Below are 13688 nucleotides of genomic sequence, written 5' to 3'. Positions count from 1 at the left end.
ATTGTTTTTCAATCCCTACCCCCGCCAGGTCCACTCCACTATGCAGCCTTCGTTCTGGACTCTTGTAATGACAGTCATACCTAATCACATATCCTTTTTAAGCAGTTTTCTCCCTCATCTGTTTCAATGCAGTGTACATTATTTATCCCATCTTTCTTAGTCTCCCCCCAACCCCAGCTCATTAGTTTCTGATAAACTACACAAGCAATTTTACATTCTGTCTCCAGTTATCTCAGGAGCCCAGGTGCTGCAGTGCATCACACATTGAACTGCTAAGCTGCTCTTTAGTAGTTTGAATCCACCAGCTGCTCTGTGGGATAAAAATGTGTCGTCTCTTCTACTTAGAAAGACTCTTAGCCTCAGAAACCCCGTGTAGGGTCGCTGTGAATGGAAGCAACACAACGGCAGTGTGTTTGACTTTTCTGTTAGTTCTCTACAACAGCTATAGTAGAAATACTACAGATGGTGGCTCTAATAAACAAATTGATGATCTTACAGTTAGTTTAGACATTCTTTAAAGTTTAGAAGTCCGATTTCAGAGTGCCCTCACCAGGGGAAGACTTCCTCTCTGCTGGCTGTGGAGGGGGGTCCTGGTCTCTTAGAGTGTCAGCTCTCAGCTCCTGGCTGGTCTTATGTGGCCTGGCCTCCCTTTCCCCGACTCTGCTTGGTACCTTGTGTTAAATGTCAAAAGAGATTGACCTGCATGATTTCATTAGAAATCCCAAATGGAGTTATAACCACAGATGTAGAAGTTACGTTTTAGAACTTGTATTTGGTAGCAAAGGGAGGTAGTGAATGACACAATCCAATCTAACAGCTTACTTTGTACTTCTGGAGTTCTGATTCTCCTTCTATTATTTCTTTCTCAAATTGGTGCACAGAAAAGTCACCTAGGTCGAAGGTAGACTAGGCGGATAGCTCATCACAGACATTGAAAGGCCTCCTTGTTTGCTCATTGCCCTTTGCTTTTCCATAGCATTGAGAAGTTTTGTGCTGAAGGTATCACACTGCTGGGAATTCTGGTCCAGTCAAGGCATTTGAGGACAGTGGTTCATGTTCTGGATAAGATTCTGCCTTTGTTCTACCCTTGCCAGTATTACCTTCTAAAGAATGAGCAGTAAGTATTCTCTATCTGTGGTAAGAAACGTCTTTGGAGAGTGGCTGGCGAGGGCACACTTGTAGCTTCCAAGTGTAGCTTCTGGGTTCTCAAGTGAATTACAGGAAATTGCTCTTTCAAGAATATATTTTTATAAGATCCAAAACTTGTATCCCAGCTTAAATGCAGATTCCAGTTATATTATTAGAAAAGAGATTTTCCTTTATAATTTAGGGTTTTTTTTTTATACTAGTTTATTTACATAATTCAAATACCTTGTTTTTCACACCAGATCCTTCCCGTTTCCCTCAACCCCCCATCAAATTGTACGACTTCATGATTAATCCCCATGCCCTCATATCCTCACACATCTGCTTCCCCCCATCCTTAGGCTTATTCTACAATAATGGTTTTATACAGTATTTGTCCTTGTGGGACTGAGTTAGTTCACTCAGCATAATGCTCTTCAGTCCCTCTCAAGTTAGGCAATAATTTATACTGGTTTATATACAAATATTTATACATTCATAAAAAAATTTATACATACATACAAATATTTATACATACATATATACATATACATATGCACGTAACATATACATATATATATATGTATATATAATTTCGTTTTAGATTGCTTATCATTTAGGACGGGAGCTCTGGTTGCATAGTGTGTAGAGAGTTTCTCTGCTAACCCAAGGCTTGCTCTTCTCTGGCGAGTGAATGGACCAGCCTCTCTGCAGGATACCGTGCTCTCCCGAGCCACTTACAGCTTCCGAATCTCACTGGAGCTTGAGCCGTGAGTCAGGACTGACTCGACAGCTGTGAGGGGAGGGGATACTTTATTAGCAGAGGCTGTGATGATACAGCGGTAAGCACTTGGCTGCTGCGGGGACCTCCCAGCTGCCCCAGGGGAGCAGAAACGACAGCTCCTTCTCTGACGATTTCAACCTTGGCAAACGTGTGGGATAATATGTCAGCTTTTATCAGCACCAACTCCATGGCAGTAGGCTTGGTTTTGGCATTTAGAATGAACTCTTATTTGAAAAATCAGTTGTTCCTTTTAGAGTATTGGAAACAGTGCTCTTTATATTGAGTGGAGAAGTATATGTTATAACAGTGGAAAAACAGGTTGATACTAAGAACGTGGAGTGTGCTTACTATAATAATACAAATGATTCATTTGCACAGGAAGACATTCATGCATGCATGAAACACTTCAAAGTCTTATAGGGAAAACAAAACATTTGACATAGTATCTGAACAAAATTTTGGAAAGGCTATGTTACGGTGTACAGATTGCATCTACATTATGTAGTAAAATTGCAGAGTTTATGGTAGAATAGCTGCTAAAGAAAGCAGAGAGGGCATGAGAGACAGGATTCATTAAGATTCTTGATTGCGTGGTGGAAACCTGATAAAGACTAGTATTACCAAAAAGGGAAAGTATAGACTGATGTGTATGGAGAGAGAGACTAGAGACAGAGGTGCCCAGTTGAGAGGCTCATAATGACATTAGGTCAGTGGTTCTCAATTACCTGGGGTAATTTGATACAGGGTACATTTGATAAAGTCTGGAAATCTTTTTTGTTGTCTGGTTTGGGAGTAGTGATGTGTTGTGTATATGTGGGAAAAGGCTAGATATGCTCTTAAGCTTCCCATCATGCATGATTTGTTGTTGTTGTGTACCATAGAGTTGGAACCGATGCATAGCTGACCCTCCAGTGGCTTTTCAGAGGCAGTTAATCATATGGAAGGAGATTATCCATCCTCTGTGGAGCAGCTGGTAGCTTCAAACTGTGTGCCTTCAAGATTGTAGCACAACCTCTTGCCACTAGGCCACCAGAGCTCCCATACCTGGTACAGTCCTCAAATAAAGAATTATCGAGTCCATGCAGTATCCCTCTGGAATGCCTGATGGTAATACTAGAAACCTTGCATAGGCTTTTGGTCTAAAACTGGACCTATTTAAAAAAAATAGTCTCTTTTATTTATTTTTTGTTTTTTTTTTAAAAGCACTGAGCCATTAGAAATTGTGGCAGTGCCTGGTTGGAAGGTAAAGTGTGTCGTCCTGTGTGCTCGGCAGGTTTCTGTCACACCTCCTCCTGTTCCTGCACTTGGACAGTGGTGTCCCTCAGGGTGTCACACAGCAGGTCACCCACAAAGTGGCACAGCACCTGACCGGAGCCAACCACGGGGAAAACGTGAAGCTTCTCAACAGCATGATCCAGGTCAGGCTCCTAGTAAACCTCTCCGTGCACCTTCACCCATCTTCTCGTCCAGAAACTTGTGCTAACACAACACGGGGTGCTTTCAAAACTTGGTGTGGGCTCTTGGGCAAGGTTATCAGATTAGGGCTTTGCAGCAAAGAAGTAGGTACTATTTCATTGGGATGATTGGAAGCGGGCTTTTACCTGTTGTTACGTCATCTGAACCTTTTCTCCACAGGCACACATATCCGTAAGCATTAAGCCCAACGAAGTGGGCCCCGTTGCTGTATTGGAGTTCTGGGTTCAGGCTCTCATTAGCCAACATCTTTGGTACCGAGAACAAACCATCCTCTTCCTCATGGACCACTTGTGTAAAACAGCTTTTCAGCTGATGCAGGAAGACTGTGTGCAGAAATTGCTCTACCAGCAACACAAGGTAAACCTACTAGAGACCTTCCCTTTCAGTCATTAAGAAACGTCTCTGTTTCTGTCTGGAAAGATGTCTCAGAAATCTCTGTCTACCAGGTTGCAGACACTGCCTGGTGACTACTGCCTTTCAGTCCTTCTTCTTATAGAAGTGCTGTGCAGAAACTAGAATTCTGTCTTGGTTTTTGTGATAATGCTAGCAGAGGACACAAAAGAACAGTAACTGAACCAGATCGGAAAGACTAGGGTGGACTGCTTTCTTAATGTCCAGTGTCCTTTGTCGTAAGATATGGTGCAGTAATTCATTAAAAATCAAACCAAACCAACAACCTCGGTAAAACTTGGTCCTGCTCGTGGCTTATCTCAATAACCATGTTCTGGTAGTTCAGAACCCAGTGAAGTCAGAGGAAAAGATCACCTGTGGAAGGTTGTGTGTGGTAAGGCATCTACTCTCCCCTCATTTTAGTAGGCAAGAGAATCACATCAGCATCACCTGAAGCTGAGTCCTATGAAGTGTTGGCCAGACATGCACCTCTGTCCAATCTTTTCCCAGTGCTGACACTAGCTGTCCCTCCCATGGCATGCTTCTTCTCTGCTGGGCTTGGTCATTTGTTGCAGTGGCCAGACAGAACTCATAGCCAATACTGATGATTATGAGATTTGTTAAAGAAGTTAACAGGTTACAGTTCAGGATCAGAAGCCATGCTCACACACAAGCCTCTCCTTGATGAGGTCTCTTGCACCTCATCTCCTTAATCTTTGACACTTTTACCCTTCAGTCTTTTAGGCTAGGTAATTTCTGCCCTGTGGAGGCAGTTGTTAAAAAAGGCTCTTTAGCTCTACTGGTAAGTGCACCCAGGCACTCCACTCTGCCAGTCAGCCTCCTGTTGGAAGGTACTCGGTGTTCCTGCCCCGTGGACAAGAAAGTCTGCTGTCCTCTGCTCATCTCCTGGGCCTGCTGCTGCCCCTCTTCTGTTGTGTTTGCCTTCTTCACTGTCTCCAGTGTTACAGCTCTCTGTTTCCTGAATCTCAGAAGTTTTCAGAGCAGAAACCCTGGGTCCACAAGATGCTTTCTGTTCCTGACTTTTGTTTCTTAGTGATAGTGAGGCTTCTGTCGTGGGACTGGCTCTTTTAGCCTCGTGGCATGGCAAAACTCACCATTCTCCTTGTTTGCATTTCATATGGTTTATCTGCATGATAACCGTCCTCAGAGGGTTTCTGGCACCCCATTCGTTTTATTAGAAATTCCCTGGGTGAGCCACTGGTGCTTTATTTGCATAAAAATCAAGCTCAGACTCACAAGAGTCAGAAGGAACTCATAGATGACCACCCCTAGCAGGGTTTTCAGAGGTTGTAAATAGCTGATTTTTCTCTCAAGGGTTAGCTGGTGGATTAGAGTTGAACCAGAGAAGTTTCACCTTTGGGTTGGCAGTGAAACTCCGTTATAGACTGTGCTGCCAGGACTCCCTCTTACTTGCCCTAATCATTCCCTCTAATCATCATGTCATGGAGACTGCACAGGCTCATTGCATTTTGCTGCAGTAAACTGCCTGGCACTAATTTGCGTCTCCTCAGACTGTGGTCTTTTCCGTCACTTACTGTATAGACAACTGACAATGAATAAGCATGACAGAAGAAAAATTGATGCCTTTGAACTAGACTGTTGGGGAGAGTACTGTATATCCCATGGACTGTTAAAAGAACAGCTATGTCTTGGAGAAGGAGAAGCCAGAGGGCCCCTTGAAAACCAGGACGGTTAAGCTTTGTCTCTCATACTTCGGTTGGTTTAGGGAAGACATCATGCTTGGAAGGGTGGAAGGACAGCAAAGGAGAGGAAAACCCTTAACTGGGTAGATTGATACAGTGTCTGCTTCAGTGGACTCTAGTGTGTCAGAGATTGTGAGGTTCGCACAGGGTAGGTCAGGGTTCATCTGTTCCCAGGGTCATACTTGGAGTCATACTCGACTTGATGACACCTAACAACAACAACACTACCACTACCTGGGACTGTTGCTGCTTGTTGGACTAATTATGGGAATGCATATCCTATTAGAATCATCTGCTGTGTGATAGATAGTATGCTAAGTGCCGTTATATTATTAAAAGGATCCCTGATAAGCTTTATCTTAAAGTCTGTCTTTGCGCCTGCCCTCTTTGTTCTAGAATGCTCTAGGCTACCACTGTGACCGGGGCCTGCTCTCTTCCTTGGTGAGCTGGATCGTGGCTGGCAACATCACACCTTCCTTTGTGGAAGGCCTGGCAACATCCACTCAGGTAGGAAACCCATGAAGGAAAGGGGAGTAGATCTGGGTTGTTTTGGGGAACTTTAGTGTTACCATCTTGAAGTTGTGCTGTTGCTGTTGTTTTAAAGCAATGTTAATTGGGATTTTAGGGGATTCAGTGGCTTGTTCAGTCTCAGGCTTCTTGGATCAGCCTCTGGTCCACCTGACAGGTGTAGAGTGTGGGTCCTGCAACCAAGTGTTGGCCGTTTGCAGGCTGTATGCTGTGAAGAACCCGCTTAATCCTCTGTTGTTATGTGGGAATCACGTTGGCATCTTTCAATAAAGCATTCAGAGCAGCACGTAGCACTGTCTCACAGAACCTTTCACAAGTGCAGCTCACAGAATGCCAGTGTTGTCTCTTTTTCCATCTGTGGTGTCAATTTTAATGATCTCTTATTTTATACATAGATATTTTATACACACACACACACACACACACACACACACACACATACACACGTTAAAGGGGCCTATAAGTTTTAATGCCATGTTTCCATCCCCAATGACACAGATTGGATTTATAAAGAGTGATCATAAAAGGCAGTCATCAAATGGAAGAGAAAGTGTGGTCAGGTAGTCCCTGTGTTATGGATATCTTAGTTTATAGACAACTCCTGCTTGCTGTGTAATTTTATATAAATTTTTCCTCACTTGTAAACGATCGGACCAACTCTTCAAACTCAGCTTATTGCGATCATTTCAGAATCAACTCATAGCTGACCGTGCCGTGGCTTTTCAGAGACTAAATCACATGGGAGATGATTATCCGTAGTTCTCCACTGGAACTGCTGGCGAATTAACAGTGCCAGGGAGGTGCCACCTTTGAGTTGGAAGCCACCTCCCTGTAGACTGTGTCCCCAGAACCACCTATTGATTTCTACGAATTCTTCATTATTGAGTTTTGATGCCAATTCCCTGTAGACCTTGCCACCAGAACCACCTGCTCATTTCCATGGATTTGTCATCACAGACACCTTTACTTTTTGCATGGGAAGCTTTTAAATCATCAGAAAGTCTTCAGGCCTTTTCTTGCACGAAAATAGCACTAAGCTTTCGTGACTTAGTGGCAAGAAGCTGCACTGCAATCCCAGAGGTGCGTGGTTCGAATCCACCAGATGATCTTCTGGTGAAGGAGGGACAATCTCCTCCTGTACCAGTCAGATCTGATTTGATGGTATACACACACACACAAATAATTTTAAAAAAGAATTATGCATACACTTTTTCTTACGTAATTACAAATTCTACTTAAAAACATGCTTAGGAACAGATCTGTTTCAGAACTTGGGGACTGTGTGTGTATTTGACTTATGTCAGAACAAACTTAAGACAGAGTTGTCAGAATTGAACCCTGTAGTATGTCTCGAATTGTTGATAGTTACTGAACTTCTGCCTCCTTCCCCTGCTTTCCCATAGTACTACATCCTTACCCCTGGCTCAGAACTTACCCCTGCTAACTTCTCACGATTCTTTATGTATGTATTTTAGTCTTCTTTTCTCTAATAGAAAACCTCTGAAGGCAGAGGCCGTATCTAGTCTTCCTTTTTGTCCTCACGCATGTAGACCTTGCCCTTTACTGTGCTGACTTTGGGAACAGTTAACGTTTATTGACATAGAACTGTGATGAGATTTTCATCTGTGTAATGTCAGCATGTTGCCAGTCTAAAGCCCTGTCCCTGATGTCATTGTAGGTCTGGTTTGCATGGACTGTACTGAATATGGAATCCATCTTTGAAGAAGACTCTCAGCTCCGAAGAATTGTCGAAGGGGAATTGGTTATAAACTCTGGCTTTACTCCTGACCAAGCTCTGAAGGTGCAAATACCTGTTCTGCATTTGTGTGGTAGAAAATGCCTTTTTTCCTTGATGCTGATGGATTTGCCTCTAGCATGTGTGTGTGTGTGTGTGTGTGTGTGTGTGTGTGTTGAGATTTGAGCAAAGGTTTATAGAACACCACCTTACATAATTTTTATTTTTTCCCTTCCCTTTTGTTGTGAATGTTTTTATGTTCTGGAAAGCACAATAACAAAACCAGTACTAAAAACTGTGTAATTGCAGTGTACACTTCATAGTTGTGTGTTTCATGCATGTAGATGATTGCCATTGTTTTAAACAGGTTCCACCTTGCAATTTGTAATTCCTGGAGGGTTTCTTAAAGGTCAAATCCCCTGGACCATCCTTTGAGATTTTGATTCTCTGAAGCCTGGAATTTATTTTTAAAAGTTCCCAGCCGTTTTTAAGAGTTAGGAAAATCTGAGGGATATTAGAATGAGATTTAGGTTGAATAAAGACCTTTTCTTCTACATAACCATAGTTTAGGCTTTTGCTTTGGAGTTTGTGAGCTTGTCCAGGAATTTATCATTCTTTTTTTTAAGTTATGTGTCATCGAATCAGATCCGACTGGCGCAGGAGGAGATTGCCCCTCTTTCTCCAGCGGAGCATCTGGTGGATTTGAACCACAGACTATTCAGATTGCAGTGCAGCTTCTTGCCACTAGGCCACCAGAGCTCCCATGGAATTTATTAAGATGTCCCCCCCTCTTTTTACCCTGATTTGAATGAAAGTTTACACAATGTATTGGTTATCCATTCAGCCATTATGCATTTGGTTTATGATCTTAATTAAGATAATCACAAGATATTACCATTCTTCAAAGGTCTTTGAAAACCTGACTTTGAAAGATTGATAAAGTTTGACCACGAAATTACTTTTAGTTTTCCTTTCATTCCACACAGATTGTGAGGAGGGCTTGGGACAGGGCGGGAGTTTGGTGTGCTGTCATAGGATTGCTGTGAGTCATAGACGACCAACAGCATCATTCCACTCACTTGCTCTGTAGCATTTTAAATACAAAAGGATTTCAAAGTGGAAATGAGGTGAGACTAGGTGACTTGTACAGCCCTTTTCATTTCTGGAGTTTATGAAATGTTTTCACAGAAACAAAAGCAAAACTCTGTCCCATTGCTTAATATCTGGGAAGTAAGGTGTGAGACAGTGGGTTGAAGTTTCTTGTAGATTTTTCCCTTCTCAGTTGAATTGAAAACAAAATGCTCAGCCTTTTAGTTTGGTCACCTAGATCGAGCACACGCTGTGCTTGCCTTGTGTCCACGCCACGGCTGCTCACAGTCTTCCTCTTCACTTCCTTTCTAGAAAGCGCAGGCCCAGCTGAAGCTCCCCATCGTTCCATCCCTCCAGAGGCTGCTGATTTACCGTTGGGCCCACCAGGCGCTAGTCACGCCTTCGGATCACCCCCTGCTGCCCCTCATTTGGCAGAAATTCTTCCTCCTGTACCTGCACCGCCCAGGACCGCAGTATGGGTACGGTGCCCAGTATTGTACCTCTCTCTGGATCTATTCCTGTTTTTGTGCTGTTTGATGTCTTATGCAGTGTGACTAGGGATCGTTGCTAGGTGACAGGTACTGGGAGTCTCCCTCTCTTCTCCTCTTAACTCCTATTTGGAGTTGAGGTTCTTAGGACAGCTCTCTCATTATGCTCCCTGTAAAACTAGCCTGAAGAAGACAGCACCCTGGGACACATCAGATTCTTAGTGATCCAGGCAGGGTTTACCAGAGGACTTGGGAAAACACAAAAGGAGAGACGCTGCCCCCAAATGAGGGTGCTTGTGTAACCACAGAGCTGTCCCTGCCTGGGGAGGGGAGCTTGTACTGAGCAGTGATGATGGGAACCAAGACACAGCTGTGTATCTGAGGCCAGTGGGCTGTGCGTGGTGGAGTCTGAGAACCCACTGGCTGTGAAGCCTCGGTCACCAGCTCTCAGGCTCCCAGCTCTGTCTCTAAACCCTCTCCTCTGAAACGTGAACATTGATTCTTTATCACTTCACTTTTCTACCACACGACAAAGTCTTCATGAGCAGGGATCATCAATCTCTTATCTTAATTTTTATATAGCATTCAGTTCTCTTTTGAACTGTTTCTGTATGCAGTCTTGTTGGATCCTTTCATAAGAACCCTGGATGTGGGAATAATGCATTAATATAATGCTAGGTGGTGCAAATGGAGTGCTCTTGGCAACTAATTGAAAGCTTTCTAACTTAAGCAGCACCATGGAAGAAAGTTCTGATGGTTTGTTTCTGTAACGATCACAGCAAAGAAAAACCTACAGCAGTGTTTCAGTCTGCATGACAACTGGCGTGATAGCACTAGTTTTCCGGCCGAGTTACACAGAGCCCTAGAAAGCTGACTTGCTAACCCTGCCACACTGTACCATCTAGGGAGTGTCTGCTGTGCTGACACGGGTTCTAGATCTGTGTTTGTCTTTTCTAAGCTTACCCATCGATGGCTGCATCGGAAGGAAGTTTTTTCAAAGCCCAGCTCATATCAGTCTGCTGAAGGATATGAAGAGGCGTCTGACCGAGGTGGCCGACTTCCACCACGCCGCGAGCAAGGCCCTTCGCATTCCAGCAGAGGGCAGTGAAAGGCCACACGAGACCCAGCCAGGCGCCCCGGCTTACCTGACGTCCCCAGAGCTGCACACAGAACTCGTGAGGTGACACATGGTTGTTTAGCTGTCTGTCCTGGTGCTGTTAGTTGTGTTACAGATTGCTGCGTGTTCATTGTCTCAACCCTGTTGGATTGAATATAGAAGGTAACTTTGGTAACAACTTTCCATCTTGACATGTTTATGAAGCTCTGTGCAATGATTAGAGTCTGAGTGATAGTGAAGAAGTTAGAGGACTAATAGTCTCTTACCTTTCTTATGTAAAAACAGGAAGAAACCATGTGAATTCATTATGTTGTTGTTATACACTGTCAAGTTGGACCCACCCCTTAGCTGGCAAGTTTACAGAGGCTGTAAATCCTAGAGAGGTTTATAAAATCTCAGAGAGGAGATTGCCAGATTGCCCATTTTTGTCCCTTCAAGTAGCTGGTGGATTCAGACCACCTGCCTTTGGCCTTGCAGTGCAGCTCCTTACCCACTAGGCCACTAGAGCTCCCCATAATAGTTCAGTAAAGGAAATAATTGATCAAGGCAGAGTTCTTCAGAGAGTTCACAGGGGTTCTCTGTAGGGTGAGGTGCCTGAAATCTCTCCAAGCTTATGAAATGAGACATGATATTTACATCCCAAAAAGGTGAAGAACTATAATTTGGGATCCCTTTCTTATAATCTCTTTACCTTTCATTTACAACTTGATGTAAATAAGTATTAGCCTTATAAATAAGATTTGGTAAAACTGATTCTTAATGATTAGCCGTGACTACAGATGCCCTGGTGAGGAAGTGCAGGCACTGTGGTTTCTCGCCTGCCTGACTACAAGGCCCTCACACTGTCTCTCCCATGATGCCTCCCTTTATCTGGCTTTGGGGAAGGAAAATATTATTTAACCCAGCTTAACCACTGGGAAGGCCTTGTCTTTGAACATTTTAAATCAACCAAGAAATTCCCTTTTGCCTGTTTTAACTCTCTTTCCTTTAGTGTGTTCCTAATGCAGCCTTCTATGTCACATGATCAGAGGCTGAAGAGAGCTAACCTCTGAGGGCTTATTAACCGCCATGTCTCCCCCAGACAGGCCTTCACGGAGGCCAACGAGAGAATTTTCCACTATTGAGCAAATCAAAGCAAGGCCTCCTCCTTGACCCCCGCCCAGTAACTTACCTATTGTAGGCAGTTTCTCTCAGACCTGTTGCTGCAAATAACTGCTTAAAATACCAGTGCAGTGTGTTCCTTGTAAAAACTAAACAAAAGAAACGATTACATTTTTGAAAAAAAATTTCTTTCTGGCTTTTTTTAAAAAAAAAACCCTAACTTTGTTCTGTTTTTTCTTGGTGAGATCTAGTGCACACATGCCATGAATTTTAGCTGTAAGGCAGGATATCAACATTGATTGAACTTAAAGCTGACAGCTTCTTCCAGTGTATAAATTTAATGTGTTTATTTGAATATAACTTTTAACTTTTGGGAAGTGTTAAGTAAGGTTCACTATCTCAGAAAGGAAAATCTTTCAATTCAGAATTTAAGATCTGTATTACAGTAACCTCCAGTTACTTCTGTCAACTGTTTTAGCCTTATTTTAATAATAAGAGTGCTTAGAACCCTTTCTTCATATCTTTTTGTTTCAGTGTTGAGCGGTATTTGTGAGATATGTTTTTCTTCGGCTGGAATGGATTTCCTGGAAGTTGTAGTGGTGGTTGGAAACATTTTCTCTTTATTTTTACATAGTGGTGGCTAGAATTCCTATAAAGGAACAGTGCTTGTTTGCATATCTTTTAAAATGTTAACCTATTTTTGTCTTGCAGGCTCTTCAATGTATATATATTATGGCTAGAAGATGAGACTTTTCAAACAGGAGATGCCTATATCCCTTCTCTGCCAAAGCATTATGATGTTCACAGACTGGCAAAAGTGATGCAGAACCAGCAGGTGAAGTGATGGCTCTGTCTTTGTCAGCATGTCTGATCAGTTTAAACTGGCCGTTCTCTTAGTCTGCTGGTAGGATATGGATATGGATATGGATCTCATGGATATGGAAATGAGTAGTAGCCACGTAGTCCTCGTTTCTGAGTTTCGTCAATAACTCCATAAGTGACTCTATTCAATGAACTTTTCCTCTGGACTCTCTAGCTCTGTGGTATCTCCTAAGTCTTGGAGTTCATTCTAGCACTTTCTACAACCTCTCAGACATAGCCATCCTCTGCTTCTTGTGGTCTGTCTTTTCTAAATTGCTGGCAACTCAACATTTTTAATCAATCACATCTACTGCCATTGAAAGCACAGTGTAAGGGTTTATAGGACTCATAGCCTGTAACGTGTTGAGCTGCTGACTCAAAGGCCAAGTGTCTCCAGTGGTTCAAATCCACGAGGGACTCAGGGGCAAAGATTGACCACCTCAGAAGCCTGCTGGAGCGTCACTGTGAATCAGAATTCACTTGATAGCAGTCAGTTTGGAAGACTTGAGAGGGAAACTTGGTGGCATAGTTCTAAATCACATGACAGCTACCTGAAAGGTTGGCAGTTTGAATCTACCAGTCACTCTGGGAGAAAATGTGGCTGCCTGCTTCTGTAAAGCTTACAGCCTAGCAAACCCTATTGGACTGTTCGGTTCTGCCCAGCCTTGTAGGGTCTCCATGGGAGAAAGATCACCTCCTGTGAGATTTGTGGGCTTGAAAACCCGCTGGAGGGCCAGCGAGGAGATGGTTCCGTCTTGGTGGCAGTAAGTTTTGTATAGTATAAGAAAAGACTGGAACACTTTTCAGGGCTTTCAAAACTGTGGGTCCAGCAGCGGTGCTGAAGCATATGTACAAAGTGAGGGCACATTACATTGAAGGGCAAGTAGGCTAAAGTCAGAGGTTTGCAACCCAGGGGCCAACTGAGTGTAGATTTGAACATGCTAGGTGTACTCCTGAGGAGTGGAAAGTGAATAGTAGAATTCCCATTTCTCTTTTTACCCTCATTTTATTTATTTAACTTTTGCTCTGTCAATTATATGGACATAGTAGGCAGAGTCGTATAGTGGACTTACCCTTCTTTGCCCCTATATCCTTCTTTGTACCAGGTACCTAGTTTCATCTGTCCCTCATCCACTCCCCTCACCATGACCAAGAGCATATACCATTTGAAACATAAAAGTTTTCATATGTAATTTTTTAAAGATAAAGACTAAAAAATAATGTCCAGTAACATTTGTATCATTATACTATTAATACTACCCTTCATTTG

At 43.1% G+C, this 13688-nt stretch overlaps 1 protein-coding gene across 1 annotated transcript in view; it reads left to right on the top strand.

Moving 5' to 3' along the window:
- EPG5 (ectopic P-granules autophagy protein 5 homolog (C. elegans)) overlaps positions 1 to 13688 on the top strand; it is a 94660-nt gene that overhangs the window by 36661 nt on the left and 44311 nt on the right. Inside the window, exons 17-24 of the mRNA XM_006889217.1 lie at positions 977 to 1117; positions 3183 to 3327; positions 3545 to 3742; positions 5896 to 6006; positions 7706 to 7828; positions 9164 to 9330; positions 10298 to 10519; positions 12269 to 12392. Of these exons, the coding sequence (XP_006889279.1) occupies positions 977 to 1117; positions 3183 to 3327; positions 3545 to 3742; positions 5896 to 6006; positions 7706 to 7828; positions 9164 to 9330; positions 10298 to 10519; positions 12269 to 12392 (1231 nt within the window). The remainder of the gene's footprint in view (positions 1 to 976; positions 1118 to 3182; positions 3328 to 3544; positions 3743 to 5895; positions 6007 to 7705; positions 7829 to 9163; positions 9331 to 10297; positions 10520 to 12268; positions 12393 to 13688) is intronic.

This window comes from Elephantulus edwardii, unplaced genomic scaffold (genome assembly GCF_000299155.1).
Source record: "Elephantulus edwardii isolate Elephantulus edwardi_28Jun2011 unplaced genomic scaffold, EleEdw1.0 scaffold00076, whole genome shotgun sequence".
In the NCBI taxonomy this organism is placed as follows: domain Eukaryota; kingdom Metazoa; phylum Chordata; class Mammalia; order Macroscelidea; family Macroscelididae; genus Elephantulus; species Elephantulus edwardii.
This window is presented reverse-complemented; position numbering and strand designations above follow the sequence as displayed.